At 39.8% G+C, this 15,749-nt stretch overlaps 1 protein-coding gene and 1 pseudogene across 1 annotated transcript; both read left to right on the top strand.

The window, feature by feature from the left end:
- The first annotated feature begins 1,397 nt into the window (after positions 1-1,397).
- LOC130502297 (tubulin beta-1 chain-like) lies at positions 1,398-2,317 on the top strand (annotated as a pseudogene).
- Positions 2,318-3,042: 725 nt separating this feature from the next.
- Positions 3,043-15,744, top strand: LOC130502296 (acid beta-fructofuranosidase 3, vacuolar-like; the record flags this gene model as incomplete). The annotated part of the gene is made up of 6 exons (XM_056997067.1): positions 3,043-3,406; positions 3,822-3,830; positions 5,414-5,658; positions 5,825-6,442; positions 6,531-6,661; positions 15,588-15,744. Coding segments are annotated over exons 1-6 (1,524 nt in total), but the record flags the coding sequence as incomplete, so codon positions are not given.
- Between the last annotated feature and the right edge of the window lie 5 nt (positions 15,745-15,749).

The raw sequence follows: 15,749 nt of genomic DNA, 5'->3' as shown, positions 1-15,749 counted from the left end.
TTGGTTGATCTCTGGTTCGACCACTGGTTTGATGACCGCATCATATGCCTTCTCATCCAAATGTATTCCATGTGTCCAGCATATACACTGACATGGATTGTCTTTTATGGAGAAAAAATAGAACTGAAGATTCGGAAATGGACATAGAGACAAATCCATGGATAATTTGGTATCTCTGGAAAGAAATGAATGATTAATTATTTAGAGGGATTGATAAAGACCCACTTGAGATGATTAGATATGCAGAAGGAGAATGTCAAGCATGGTTCACGGCAAATGCACCATCTGAGAGTTTGGATCAAACACAAACACAACATTGGGTCTCCATTGCATTCGGAGTTAGAAGCGCTACACTGGAAAATGGAGAGCTTGTTACATCATTCAATATGTCAGCATTTGGGATTGATTGCAAAGATTTGATAGTGATAAAGCAATCTCGAGCATGGCCAACTTTTTTGACATAGCTAAAGGAGATTCAAGCATGCACGAGAACATTCTATCGATTTCAAAATATCCTATATTCCTCAAGGACATAATGAGATTGTTTATTTCCTAGTTAGAACTGCTCAATCATTTTATAGAACACTTTATTTTGGGGTTGTTCTACTCCGATGTGGTTTGAGTAATAAAATAGCATTTTATCGTCAAAAGGAAAAAATACGCTATAGATTGGTTAAATAATAATTTATGAAATATATGCAATAATTTGGTAAATTGGTTCAACAACCTTTTTCATCAAAATATGTCCTTTTGTATTTATATGGTAAGACTACATATGTTTTTAGTTCAATCTTTCATAATTACAACATATTTAATAGAAAAATGAAGTGACGGTCAGAGAACATTTTAGAAAGAGCCAATCATATATACATATATACATAAACAGTATAATATAAATGATTTTTTCTGTGTGTGATTCTATAAAATCAATATAAACTTCAACGCAAAGAATGAAAGTGAATCAAAACGATATGTTAGAGCACCATTAACGGTGACTCTTAACTTGGTTCTTAAGGCCATGTGCAACGGTAGTCCTTCCCAAATCCTTAGGAATTAATCTTACAATAAATGAAATATAATATAATATTTTGGCTACTGTTACTACGGATCAGTCCGTAAATAAGGAATAGAAGGACCCGGTCCTTTAAACACGTGGCGATGGAAGATTGGGTTTCTTTTTGTAAAAAAAAATTAATTCTCCACGGAGGAGAACGTCGTCTGCGAAGAAGACGGGAGAGAAAGTTGCAAATCGAATCGGATTTGGAGAAACCCTAAGAGAGGTGGAATCTTTGGGTTCGAGACGATCAAGAGCGACTTGAGTTTTTCTTTTTCGAACGAGGTTCCTGACGATACCATCGTTTCTCCCAAATCCGGCACACCTATTAAGCTTCTAGGTCATGACGATGCTGGCGTGTGAGTAAAATCTCTATTTGATTCATTGATTTAGTTTCTCCTTAGTCTCTTTTGTCATTGCTTTTTATGGTGGAAGATACTTTCACAGAGACTTTCATGATTTTGGTCATTGTTTTGTATAGCAATTCTAATTTGCAGTATCTAATAGCCTTGATTGATGCTCTCGCTGTATGTAACCTATTGTTTTGTGACTGTGTTTAGTTTTCTGTTCTTTTGTATGTATATGCCTCCTGTGTTCTGTGTTATTAGCTCTGTTGTTATTCTCTGGTCATCTGCATTGATCTCATCAACAGAATACATTATTGAGCTACTATTCTCTTATACCAATGGCATATTAAGTGTCATCTGAGTCTTTGGTATGTTTTGTACTCATTTAACACAAGAGGTGTGCATGTTTGTTGATGTGAAAGTATACTGCTTGCTCTTTAATAAGCATTTTTGTTGTGCATGTTTGTTTATGTGGCAAGGAGGTAACTTATATACATGTTCTCTCTCTTTTTTTTTCTTTATACAGTTGGTGACTTGAACCATTTGATATTTGCTCCTCTCACCTCAAAAGGATCTCAGCAGTACCGCTCCCTCACTGTCCCCAAACTCACCCAGCAAATGTGGGACTCCCAAGAACATGATGTGTGCTGCTGACCCAAGGCACGGGCGTTACCTCACAGCTTCTGCCATATTTCGTGGTAAGATGAGCACAAAGGAAGTCGACGAGCAGATGATGAACGTGCAGAACAAGAACTCTTCCTACTTTGTTGACAGTCTGTGACATCCCTCCCACCGGTCTGAAGATGGCATCCATTTTCATTGGGAACTCAACATTGAGATGGAGTTCACAGAAGCAGAAAGCAACATGAACGATCTTGTCTCAGAGTACCAGCAATACCAAGTGTGTGTGCAATAGTTAGGAATATATAAACATATCAAGAGTGAACTAATTAGCTTTTTTGTATCATCAACACTTAAGAACTCATAATTAAGTAACACCATTGCACACACTTTTGTTATAAGAATCCTTAATTATTTAAAAAATAAAAAATAATATTAAACTAATCCTAAGGATTCCATCCACAAATCCACTATTGCACATGCTCTAAGAGGTGGGTTCCACAGTTTTTATAAAAACTGTGTCTTCCGCGTCTTATATAAGGACCGAGTTTAAGTTAGTTCTTCCACTGTTCGTGGATCCCACTGACACGTTGTAGTCTTCGAATTTTAATTTTTTTTTATCAGACAAAAAAAATCAAACAAGAACCTGCGCAGAATTAATCATGTTCTTAGGGCATTTACCAACTATATTTAGTAGTAGGGAGGCGGAGTATAAAACCCATCATAGTATATAGTTATTAAATTAAACTATTAACTTCTAATCTGTAGATATGAACTTCAATACATTATACATACAAAAACTACCGAACCTCAATACATTATATATATACAAAACTACAGCTCCAATTTGCCGACCCAATCAAGTTATCTCTCTTGTCTATCTACCTATCTGAATCAATATTTTTATATTTATTTTCAGATTTGTTTTTCTTTTTTTTGGGGGGTTGATTTTTATTATAAATAGGGCTTGCCACATTCTGTTACAATCACAAAATCTAAAGATAACAAAACAGAACAGTAATGGCAAGCTCCGAGTCTCTCTTGCTGGTCAGTTCCCAACAAGATTCATTTTCCGATTCAAGTTCCAACTCGATCTCGGAGACAGTCCGGAGAAGACCCATCAAAGTCTATTTCGCTGTCTGTTCCGGTTTTCTATTGGTCGCTTTGTACGTTGCTTTTGTCGTCACAGACGGTTCCACACCTAAAAATGGCACAAATGATGAAACAATGGCGGAGACTCGTGCTCGTTTGGCCGGCGTGTCCGAAAAGAGGGTTTGGAATGTTTTCGATGATCGGAATGGAGAAGCGTTTGCATGGAACAACACCATGTTGTCGTGGCAACGAACGGCATTTCATTTCCAGCCCGAAAAAAACTGGATGAACGGTATTAACAACAAAGCTTGGTTTATTAATTATATATAAAATTATAGCTAAAATAGTCTTTTTAAAAAATGCTTCCACTTTTTCCCAAACAACATCGAAGAATGTTTGTATTCTTTGTTTTTCTTTAGGTATTTAAGTTCCATAACGAACACAAGTTAAGAGACATAGTAACGGAGCAAGGAAAAAGAAGTTAAGAGACATATAGTTATTTAGTTAAGCAACTCTGATATCCAATATTTACAATTTCAAATACGGAGAATTTTAATAGTAATCAAACAATTCATTGTATTTCGGTTACATATAGAAGATATATCATTTCATTTTCTTATTTATTTTATCTTTTATGTTTCTTGTTTTTTGTTTCCCCATTCGATGGCGTATTGTGAATGGCAAAATTTCTGATTCTTCGTCTGCAGATCCTAATGGTAAGCTCTAGATCCTACATTGAAGTCTCCTTCTATTTTTGTGCTTTTAGAAGTTTACATATTTTTCCTTTGACCTTATAATTTTTCATAAAATGGAAAACTTATTATCAGAAATGGATATATCTAAAACCCAAAAATATTGGTAAATGGGCAACAAGGCACGTCGATTGCAGACCACAACTGATAGTATCATTATTACAAAAATATCTCACCAAAAAAAAAATTATTAAAGAAACTAAAAAAAGAAAGAAGAGAATTATCAACAATATTGAGGGACTCTTAATAATGAGCTCCAGTTGCATAACTAAGTTACATCCGAATTATTCTTAGGTTCACCCGAACCTCAAGGTTCACCAACCAATAGTGTTTGAGTATTTGATATTTGACATCTTTTAAAAAAGAAAACAAAATTTAATTTCCAAACTATATTGTATTTTAAAAATAAAAAATATAAATACATAAAAAATAGTAATAGTTACAAAAAATAAATACATTAATATTATTAAGCTTTTAGTAAAATATTAAATCCTATACTCTAAATACTAAACCCTAAAATCTTAGGTAAATCCTAAACCCAAAAATTTTAGATAAACCTAAACCTTTTTATAAATCCTAAACCCTAAATCACATATATTAAAAACTAAATCATAAAACACTAAACCCTAAATCATAATCACTAAACCCTAAACCATTGGGTAAACCCCGAACCCTTGGATAAATCATAAACTCAAACATTATATATTGGTCGGTGAACCTACAGGTTCATGAATTATCCAAGGGTTCGAGATTTACCCAAGGGTTTAGGGTTTAGTGATTAGAATTTAGGGTTTACTGTTTTTATGATTTAGGTTTTAATATTTATGATTTAGGGTTTAAGATTTATCAAAAGGCGTAGGGTTTACCTAAAATTTTTGGGTTTAGGATTTAGGGTATATGTTTTAGGATTTAGGGTATATGATTTAGTATTTTAGTGAAGGCTTAATAATATTAATTTTTTTTTTGTAACTATTACTATTTTTTATGTATTTAATATTTTTTTTATTTTAATCTAATTTGAAAATTCAATTATGTTTCTTTTTTTTAAAGATATCAAATATCAAATACTTAAAAACTATTGGTTGGTGAACCTAAAGGTTCAACATAGGGGGTGAACCCAAGAATAACTCATATTAATATATTAGTTTTTAGAAAACGATTTGAGTAAACTCATCAATAGTATTGCTCCTATATCACTGGAACAAACCATTGCTTGCCCATTATCGTGTGTTGAGATATTATTTTCTGGTCTGATTTAACTCGTTTTACCAACCCAGTAATCTTTGGAACATCATACTTTATAGGGGTGATATATTTAGTAACACGTGATCAACTATATAGATTTATGCTAATTTTCTAGATGCTAAATATATATCTGTTGATTTTATATATCTTAAACGAAAATTTTAGACATTGTCTTATTATGGCCCAACTATACATTATGATAAAGTTTGACCTTTTGATCAAAAAAAAAAAAGATAAAGTTTGACCTTTTCTGGTCTCTATAATTTAATTATTGAGAAACGGAAGGTTAAACAGCTGTCCAGGTCCATTGTTCTATAAGGGCTGGTACCATTTCTTCTATCAATATAACCCAAATGCAGCCGTGTGGGGTGACATTGTTTGGGGTCATGCCGTGTCAAAGGATCTTATACACTGGCTTCACCTCCCCTTCGCCATGGTTCCTGACCGATGGTATGATGCTAACGGCGTTTGGACCGGTTCGGCTACTTTCCTTGACGATGGTTCTATTGTCATGCTCTACACTGGTTCCACCGTCAACTTCGTCCAGGTTTTGATTTTTGAAGATCCTTATCTTTGTTAACTAAGTCTTTGATTCATAATGCTTTTGAATTTATATCAGTTACTCTTTTGATATACTTATGAGAGCCTAATATAAAATATATATAATTCTTTGATAATTTTAAAATTAATTATTATTATTATTATGCATTTAGGTCCAAAACCTTGCCTATCCTGAGGACCCCAATGATCCACTTTTGTTGAAATGGACTAAGTTCTCTGGCAACCCGGTTCTCGAACCCCCTCCGGGTATCGGTGCTAAGGACTTCCGTGACCCAACAACTGCGTGGAAGACATCAGCTGGCAAATGGCGGATCACTATTGGCTCCAAAGTCAATAGAACAGGAATATCTTTGGTTTATGACACAGTCGATTTCAAGACCTACGAGAAACACGATATACTGTTGCACCAAGTCCCAAACACAGGAATGTGGGAGTGTGTTGACTTTTATCCAGTCTCAAAGACTAAACACCATGGTCTTGACACTTCGGTTAATGGACCGGACGTTAAGCATATCGTGAAGGCTAGCATGGACGATACTAGAATTGACCATTATGCCATTGGGACATACCATGATTCTAATGGAACATGGGTCCCGGATAATCCTTCGATCGATGTCGGGATCAGTACCGGTTTGAGATACGATTACGGTAAATTTTATGCATCCAAGACATTTTACGATCAACATAAGGAACGGAGAATCTTATGGGGTTGGATTGGTGAATCTGATAGCGAAGCAGCTGATGTACAGAAGGGTTGGTCTTCTGTTCAGGTTTGATTTCTTAACCTTACGTGGTATGAAAAATAGGGTTTTAAGATAATACTTCCTTGTTGTCTAAGTTAGGCTTTCAATTCGTCATGGAGTCCCGAGAACTGTTCTCTTGGACACAAAGACGGGGAAGAACTTAATCCAGTGGCCAGTTAAGGAAATCAAATCTCTAAGATTAACAAGCAGGAAGTTCCAAAAGAAGGTTAGACCAGGGACAGTGGTTCCGGTTGTAAGCTCAAGGTTTAGAGCACTTGCGTGAACAACTGAGCGATGTGCTACACGAGTGGAATCGTGTGTAACATGATTCTTTGGAGAGGTTATGAGACAATGACGTGTCGGACGCTCATTGGCTGGAGTCGTTACTTTGGTGCAAAGTAAAGAAGATTTGGTGTTATCGCAATCTTGGGAAAGAAGATATTGTGGGAGGCGTATATAACTGAATTACCTTGGGTAGATTTAGGTTACGCGTTTTATGAGAAAAGCTTGAGCAAGAGGTGTGTTATTGTCAAGTTCTGGTTAGGTCGAAGTTCGTGTGTGAACAGTTCGACTATCTCGAGTTAGAGAGATTAGAAGCTGGTCCGTCTCTAGTCGTGTGTGACTGAGTGTAAATCGGATTAAACAGATCTAGGGAGATTGTTTAAAAGGTTTCTAATATACAAGGAAAGTGTTCTTGAATCTCTTGTTCTGTTCCTTGTACTAGTTGTCTCTGAACTTTCATTTGGTATCAGAGCGGGAAACCTCTGTGGTATCTACTACTACTAACAGGTTGAGATCCTGCGAGTTTATGGACAACATGAAGGAACTTGTTACTCTACAGAAACCGATCATCCTCGATGGATCCAACTTTGGGCATTGGAAAGCTAGAATGCGACACCTAATACGAGGGATTGATGAGGATGCTTGGACGGCAGTGGAAGATGGCTGGTCTGTCCCTACCGTTCTTATGGATGATCAAACCCTGAGTCCCAAGACCAAAGACAAATGGACTGACTCTGAAAAGGCTGCATCTAAATTTAACTCCAAGGCACTTACTGTCATCTTTGCTGCAGTTGACCTGGAACAGTTCAAAATCATCCAGGGGTGTGAGTCAGCTAAAGAAGCATGGGATACTCTCGTTAATCACTTCGAGGGTAACACCAGTGTTAGAAGAACTAGAATTGATCATCTTGCTTCAAGATTTGAGAACCTTAGGATGGAAGATGATGAACCAATTGATGGTTTTATCTCAAAGATCAGTGAACTAGCCAGTGAATCATCTGTCCTCGGGAAGAAGTATGAGGAGAAGGACTTAGTTAAGAAACTGCTGAGATGTTTACCACCACGTTTCGAAGCATACAAAGCAGTTCTGAACATTGCTGTTGACACTGATGAGATGAAATTTGATCAACTATCTGGCATCCTGAAGGTTCACGACCTTGAAAAGTCTGATCGTTTGGCGAGCACTCAGAAGAGCATTGCATTCAAATCTGAATCAAAGGAGGATGACAGAGTATCAAAGATCGAAGAAAATCTGGGATTGATGGCACGAAACTTCAATAAATTTGTGAAGCGTATGGAAAAGGGTGGAAACCGGTCAAATGGACGCTTTCACAAAAATGAGTCTGATAGAGGAAGCTCACAACACTCAAGACAAGATTCATCCAAAAGTTCTAGAAGGAAGGATCTGCAGTGTCACGAGTGTGAAGGATATGGCCACTTCCGGAACGAATGTCCTCTAGCCAAGAGAAGAGAGCTGAAATGCATTGAGTGCAAGGGAATTGGACATACCAGAAGTGAATGTCCTAATACCTTGAAGAAGGATAAATCCTTAGCCTGCTTCAGTGACACCGACTCAGAAAGTGACAGTGACGGTGAGGAGATGCATCTTAACTTCATGGCGCTGATCGGAGAAGAAGAAGAAAAGATATCCAACGACACAGCAGTCGTAAGTGATGAAGAAGAAGATGATGAGCTTATACATGATTTGGAAACAGGGTACAAAACTCTGTTTGACAAATTCGCTGAACTAAGTCACGAGAATCTACAGTTACTTAAGGACAAGGCGATGCTTAAGGCGCAAGTCAATATACTGGAGCTGGATCAACCCTCTGTGGAAACTGCGAGTCACTCAATCATCAACGTAGCTGATCAGGAGATATTAGCTTTGAAGAGAGCTATGACTGAGCAAGCAAGAACACAGAAGCTAAGTGAGACAAGGATTGATGAGTTGAGAGATCTACTGGTTTCAGAGATTGATAAGAACAAGTTGCTGGAGTCCCAACTTTCTGAAAATCTTAAGAAAGTCAAAATGCTCTCATCTGAACAGCTAAACTTGATCAATTCTTACTTTGGGACAATCTCCGAGTGCTAACTGGGGCTTAGGATTTCAAGGCTCTACATCAAAGTCAGCTGTAATTGGAGAACACACAGTTTTTGTGAAAAGTGCTACAACGGAGGAAAGAAAACTGGAATCTGAGACAATCAAGAGAACAGCTGAGACGACACTGAAACCAATAGCAGAAATGCGTGTGACTAGAAGACGAGGCAATGGGTGCCAATTTTGTGGAAAACGTGGACATCATGTCAGATACTGCTACCGTCGTCGTCAACAGTATGAAAGAGCCTGGAGAATGAACGTATGCTTTGTGGAGCCATCAGCATATGGACATGTCTGGATTGCCAAACGAGATCTCTATCCAAACTACAAGGAAGCTTCGCAGACTGTCTTACATTCTGAAAATGCTGTGCTACACACCAAGTCTGAACAAGAAATTGTCTGCAATCTCACCGTGATGCACAGTATAACCAATATGACAAGCAATGTTGCTTTCACAAGCACCGAAGATAACAGTCAGGAAATCACACCATGGTACTTTGATAGTGGTTGTTCCAAGCACATGACTGGGAGACAAGACTACATCGAGAAACTTGAGTGCATCAAAGGAGGCAAAGTGACTTTTGGTGATGGAGCTCAAGGAAAAATTTGAGGTGTTGGCGTTCTTGAGAGACCTGATCTTCCTAGACTTATCAATGTGTATTATGTGGATGGACTCAAGGCCAATCTTATCAGTGTAAGTCAACTCTGCGATGAAGGACTGGAAGTTATATTTAACAGCAAGGAGTGTCGTGCAGTTGATGCTAAAGGAAACATAGTTCTATGTGGAGTTCGTTCAGGAAATAACTGTTACATGTGGAAACCCTCACATACCCGTCTTTCGGCTAAGGAATCAAAGATTGATCTCTGGCACAAGAAACTTGGTCATATGAATACTAATGGTCTGACAAGACTAGTGAATGCTGAAGTTGTACGTGGAGTGCCTGATCTGGAGAGTCAGACTGATACGGTGTGTGGAGGATGTTGCCAGGGTAAACAGATCAAAGTCCAACACAAACAGATTGCTGAGATTCACTCGAAGGGAGTTCTGGAACTGATTCATATGGATCTCATGGGTCCAATAACGCCTGAAAGCATTGCTAGAAAGCGCTATATTCTCGTTCTAGTTGATGACTTCTCAAGATATACCTGGGTTGATTTCTTGAGGAACAAGTCTGATGCTCTTAAGAGCTTTCGCATCTTGGCATTACAACTCAAGCAACAGAAAGGAGGTATAGTTCAGATCAAGAGTGACCATGGAGGTGAATTCCAAAACGAGCAGTTTGATCAGTTCTGTCAGAGTCAGGGGATTCGCCATCAGTATGCAGCACCGAGAACCCCACAGAAAAATGGAGTTGTCGAAAGGAAAAACAGAACTTTGCAAGAGATGGCCCGAGCCATGTTGTGTGGTAATAATGTCCCGTCTGGATTCTGGGCAGAAGCAGTAAGTACCGCTTGCTATGTGATCAACAGGGTCTATGTGAAACCTAAGACGAAGACTACACCATATGAGATCTTCAAAGGAAAAACTCCTAATCTGAGTCACATGCATGTGTTTGGTTGCTTATGTTACATTCTGAATGATAAGGACCACTTAGGAAAATTTGAAGCCAAGAGTGATATTGGGATGTTTCTTGGATATGCAACTAACAGCTCAGCTTACCGAGTGTTCAACAAACGCACAAAGTTGGTTAGTGACAAGATAAATGTTGTGTTTGATGATAGTGTTGGATTCTATCAAGACAGTGTAACACAAACCATCGACTGTGTAACACCATCTGTCACAGCACCGGCAAAAGCACAAATCAAGGACGAGTCCGAAGAGGAAACTGAGCCAAATGCAATAAAAGTTGATCTTGATCAGGCTAAAGTTCATAAAAATCATTCAGCTGATGATGTGATTGGTGGTGTGTTTGATGAGAGAGTCACACGCAAGAAGCAAATCGATTTTAAGGAGATGGTAAAGCTGGCTTGCTTTGTAGTCAAAATGAACACAGTAGAATGTTTCGTCTCCTTGATCGAACCAAAAAATCTTCAGGAAGCTCTGGATGATGAATACTGGACAGACTCAATGCATCAGGAACTAGAGCAATTTGAACGATTACAAGTGTGGGAGTTAGTTCCAAGACCCGATGGAGTTAACATCATTGGAACCAAGTGGATACACAAGAACAAAACTGATGAAGAGGGCAATGTTATCAGGAACAAATCGAGGCTTGTAGGGCAAGGATACTCTCAAATAGAAGGTGTTGACTTTGATGAGACCTTTGCACCAGTCGCAAGACTTGAGTCAATCAGATTACTGTTTGGAATGGCTTGCAATCTCCGAATCAAGCTCTACCAACTGGATGTCAAGAGTGCTTTCTTGTATGGAATCTTACAAGAAGAGGTTTATGTGGCACAGCCAAAAGGATTTGAAGATCCTCACTTTCCTGACTATGTGTATAGGCTCAAGAAAGCTCTGTATGGACTCAAACAAGCACCACGCGCCTGGTATGAGAGACTGACTGAATTTCTTATCAAGGCGAGATTCCAACGAGGAGGAGTTGATAAACCCTGTTCATAGGAGAAAAAGGCAATGATATCCTGATTGTTCAAGTGTATGTCGATGATATCATCTTTGGTGGGACATCTACATCGATGGTAAACGAGTTTGTTCAAACGATGACGAAGGAATTTGAGATGAGTATGGTTGGAGAGCTCAGCTACTTTCTTGGACTACAAATCAAGCAACAGTCGGATGGCATTACTGTCTCTCAGAGCACTTATGCTAAGAACCTTATCAAGAGGTTTGGGATGCAAACAAGCAAGGTTGCTCGCACTCCAATGAGCACAACAATGAAACTATCAAGAGATGAGGATGGAAAGTCTGTGGATGAGAAACTATATCGAGCTATGATTGGCAGCTTATTGTATCTCACGGCAAGCAGACCCGATATATGTCTCAGTGTGGGCATCTGTGCACGCTACCAAGCTCGACCAAAGGAATCACATATGAATGCTGTCAAACGCATCATCAAATATGTGAAAGGTACGTTGGATTTTGGACTTCATTATACATTTGAGACTAATGTGAATCTTGCAGGTTTCTGTGATGCTGATTGGGCAGGTTGTTTGGATGATAGACATAGCACGTCTGGTGGATGCTTCTTTCTCGGAAATAATCTGGTTTCATGGCACAGTAAGAAACAGAATTGTGTGTCTCTGTCAACAGCCGAAGCAGAGTACATAGCCTTGGGAAGCTGTTGCACACAATTACTTTGGATGAGACAGATGCTAGTAGACTACGGTATCATTTCTGATCACATGCTAGTCCACTGTGACAATATGAGTGCCATAAATCTATCCAAAAATCCTGTTCAACACTCACGTACCAAACATGTGGACTTCCGACATCATTTTGTGAGGGAGTTGGTTGAAATGAGAATTGTGATCCTTGAGCATGTATCAACTGAAAAACAACTGGCGGATCTCTTCACCAAGCCATTGGACTACAACACCTTCCTAGGTCTCAGGAAGGCGTTGGGAGTTGTCAATCTCTAAATGAGTCCTATGCGAGAAGAAGGTACCTGTACATATACTTGGACTACACACAGTGAACTCATCGCAACACAAACACTTTGAACCACCAAGCTCTCTCTGGAAAATTGGTTACTTCAGTTCCTTCTGTCACACTCATTTGTCTCAAACATGAAAGTGAGTACTTGTGTCAAACGACTAAATCGATGTGTAACACACTGAATGAGTAAGCAAGTAAAAGGCCTGGCGTGATGGATACTCGTGTTGGAGCTGGGTGTTACCACACTTTGACTTTGAGTTCGATCACTGTCCTGACTAGGCAGAGACGACATCCTTCTTTAGGGTTAACTCAATCGGAGCAGGATGTTATACCATTTTGCCTCTGGTCTCGATTATTAACTCGTGAATATTGATTGATTCTCTCTTGATGAACAACTTAAAATGGACTGTCGAGTTGAAGAGACAAATGTAAGGCCTGGAATGACAGACACTCGATTTGGAGCTGGGTGTTACCACACTTTGACTCTGAGTTGATCACTGTCTTGACTAGGCAGAGGTGATATCACTCTCTAGAAGTAGCTCAGTCGGAACAGGCTGTTACCCCACTCTGTCTCTGGTCTAGATTCCTACTTCACCATATTGAGTGATACTCTCTTGGGACACGAGAAGGAATAGTGCATCGAGTAGAAGAGATGACCACACAAGACACCTAAAACATGGTTCCAAGACCAACACAGATGAGTGTTACAGTGGAGCTTGGTTCGACTGATAGACTTGAAAGGACTTGAGTTGTGTTCACTGATTTTACTCCATGAAACTTTTGGTGCTAAGCTGTGTATGGTTCAATGGTGTCTGGTATCTTTCTCTCGAACAAAAGGCATAAGAGTGTGCCTTGCTGGTGTGTTTAATAAATGGTTGGTTGTTGCTCAGTTGATTAGCTGCTTGTGGAGGTACAATTCAAATCTCTTTCTCCTCCCTTACATCTTATAAGTGTTGTCGTTCCACTTTTGGTTACATGTTCTTATGGGTTTTAAAAAAAATGAAAGATTTCTTATGTTGGTTTGGGCTGAGCTTGGGCCTTTTGCCATAAGCAATACTAATGAATGGTTGAGTGTGTTAGGTTTTTTTTTTAAAGGCAAAAAGGCTTTTTGTGTGCTACCTCTCTTTCTTCTTGGCCGACACCTCTCTCTCTCACACTCCCAAAGGCGACATGCAACCTGTGCGCAGAAGCTCGCGACTTCGAAGCTCCGTTGCAAGCTCCTCCGGCAATCAGTCATCCTCAGAGCCTCCCGCGACTCGAACAAACTCATGCAAGCAAGCTCGTCGGCGCACCAGATGCACTCCACCGCCGGAACCATCTGAAGAGGAGGTCGAATCTCTGTCCGAAACCAACGCCTCCGACGAGGACTCCGGTGACTCTGATGCTTCCATGAAAGAAAACTTTCTTCCTCAAGAAACGAGATATGAGGCGAGCAGAGCTACTTTTCAGGCTCTCTACCAAGCTAATCCTCAGTTGCTCCGACCAACGAAACCTCCTCGGTCTGCTCGATTTGCGACGTCTGCAGCGCTAGCACGGTATCGGGATCTGAAGGAGCGAAAGTTTGTGGATCATCAGAGCCTGACTCTTACTGATGAGAAGCTTGCAGACATCAAAAAGGTGATACTTCATTCCGGACTGATTTACACTGTCATTGATGCTGATGCATATCAGCCGGCTGTGGTTCGTGAGTTCATCGCAAACATACCTGATGCTGTCAAGCGAGGTGATGGGCTTGGTGTCTATGTCCGTGGATCGCTCGTTGATTTCTCTCCAGAACTGATCAACACGATGTACTGCATTCCTGAGGTTGCGGAGGATCCAGATTGGCTTCATGAGGATATTGATAAAGTCTGCAGCTTTCTCAGTGGAGAACGAGTCAATCGTTGGGAATGCATGGCCTCTAAGTATCTCACTCTTACAAATCAGGTTCTGTATAAACTCGTGTGCTCTAACTGGCTTCCTACTATGAACTGCACATCCATGAATCAGGAGCGGCTCAGGTTCATCTACATGATGTATCACCATCATGGATTCAACTTTGGGAAGATTGCGTACAATCAGATTCTGACAATGGCTGGGAAAACCGACAAGGATAAGAAGCGTCGGATCATTTTTCCCACTCTCATCCAGCAAGTGTTGCTTTTCCAGCGTGTGGTTCCACCGGATGATCATGATGAAGAAGAGACTGGATTTCCTAAAACAGTGGTCAAGGATGGAAAGGCAGGGAGAGGATCAGGTGCTGATTCAAGTCATCCAGATCTTGCTGACAACATTGACCGTGCCATTAGTGATCTTAAGGCCATCCGTATTCGTCTAAGGAGTAAGCGTATCCTATTGGTTGTTGAGTTAGTTCTCTGAATTCTTAACATGTGTTTTTGTCTGTATGTGCAACCAAGCAGGGGGAGATTACACGGTTCAGGAGGCTTCGCAATCACAGGCAGCAGATGAAGATGCAGGAGAAGACAGTGGCTGATCAAGTGTGATAGGCATCTCAGCTTTTTGAAGGCACTCTTGTGTCTTTCGCGGCTTTTTGTTTCATTTTTCTCTATCGGTGTTGTATGAATCAGAACTTATGCTATGTGATGTTTGAACTCCTTGCAATCTTATGAATCTATCTTTGATGATTGATCTTTGTGCTATTGTGAGTGAGTGTCATGAATTCTGGTCTGGATATCTTCTGGTGTGTTCGGTGTGAACTGATTTTTTGCAGGATGCTTGGGTTGTCACATTCAGACAAAAAGGGGGAGAATGTAAGCTCAAGGTTTGGAGCACTTGCGTGAACAACTGAGCGATGTGCTACACGAGTGGAATCGTGTGTAACATGATTCTTTGGAGAGGTTATGAGACAATGACGTGTCGGACGCTCATTGGCTGGAGTCGTTACTTTGGTGCAAAGTAAAGAAGATTTGGTGTTATCGTAATCTTGGGAAAGAAGATATTTGTGAGGCGTATATAACTGAATTACCTTGGGTAGATTTAGGTTACGCGTTTTATGAGAAAAGCTTGAGTAAGAGGTGTGTTCTTGTCAAGTTCTGGTTAGGTCGAAGTTCGTGTGTGAACAGTTCGACTATCTCGAGTTAGAGAGATTAGAAGCTGGTCCGTCTCTAGTCGTGTGTGACTGAGTGTAAATCGGATTAAACAGATCTAGGGAGATTGTTTAAAAGGTTTCTAATATACAAGGAAAGTGTTCTTCAATCTCTTGTTCTGTTCCTTGTACTAGTTGTCTCTGAACTTTCACCGGTCGATGTTGGTCCCGCCAGTCAGCTAGACATAGAGGCTGAGTTCAAGATCAAAAAGGACGATCTCGAAGTAATCTTTGGAGATGACTCTGTGGAGGACGACAAGGAATTCAGTTGTGGAAGTAGCGGTGGAGCCACCGTACGTGGGGCTTTAGGACC

The sequence above is a fragment of the Raphanus sativus genome, unplaced genomic scaffold (assembly GCF_000801105.2).
Source record: "Raphanus sativus cultivar WK10039 unplaced genomic scaffold, ASM80110v3 Scaffold0488, whole genome shotgun sequence".
In the NCBI taxonomy this organism is placed as follows: Eukaryota; Viridiplantae; Streptophyta; class Magnoliopsida; order Brassicales; family Brassicaceae; genus Raphanus; species Raphanus sativus.
The sequence above is the reverse complement of the archived record's forward strand: the minus strand, read 5'-3'. Positions and strand labels throughout refer to the sequence as shown.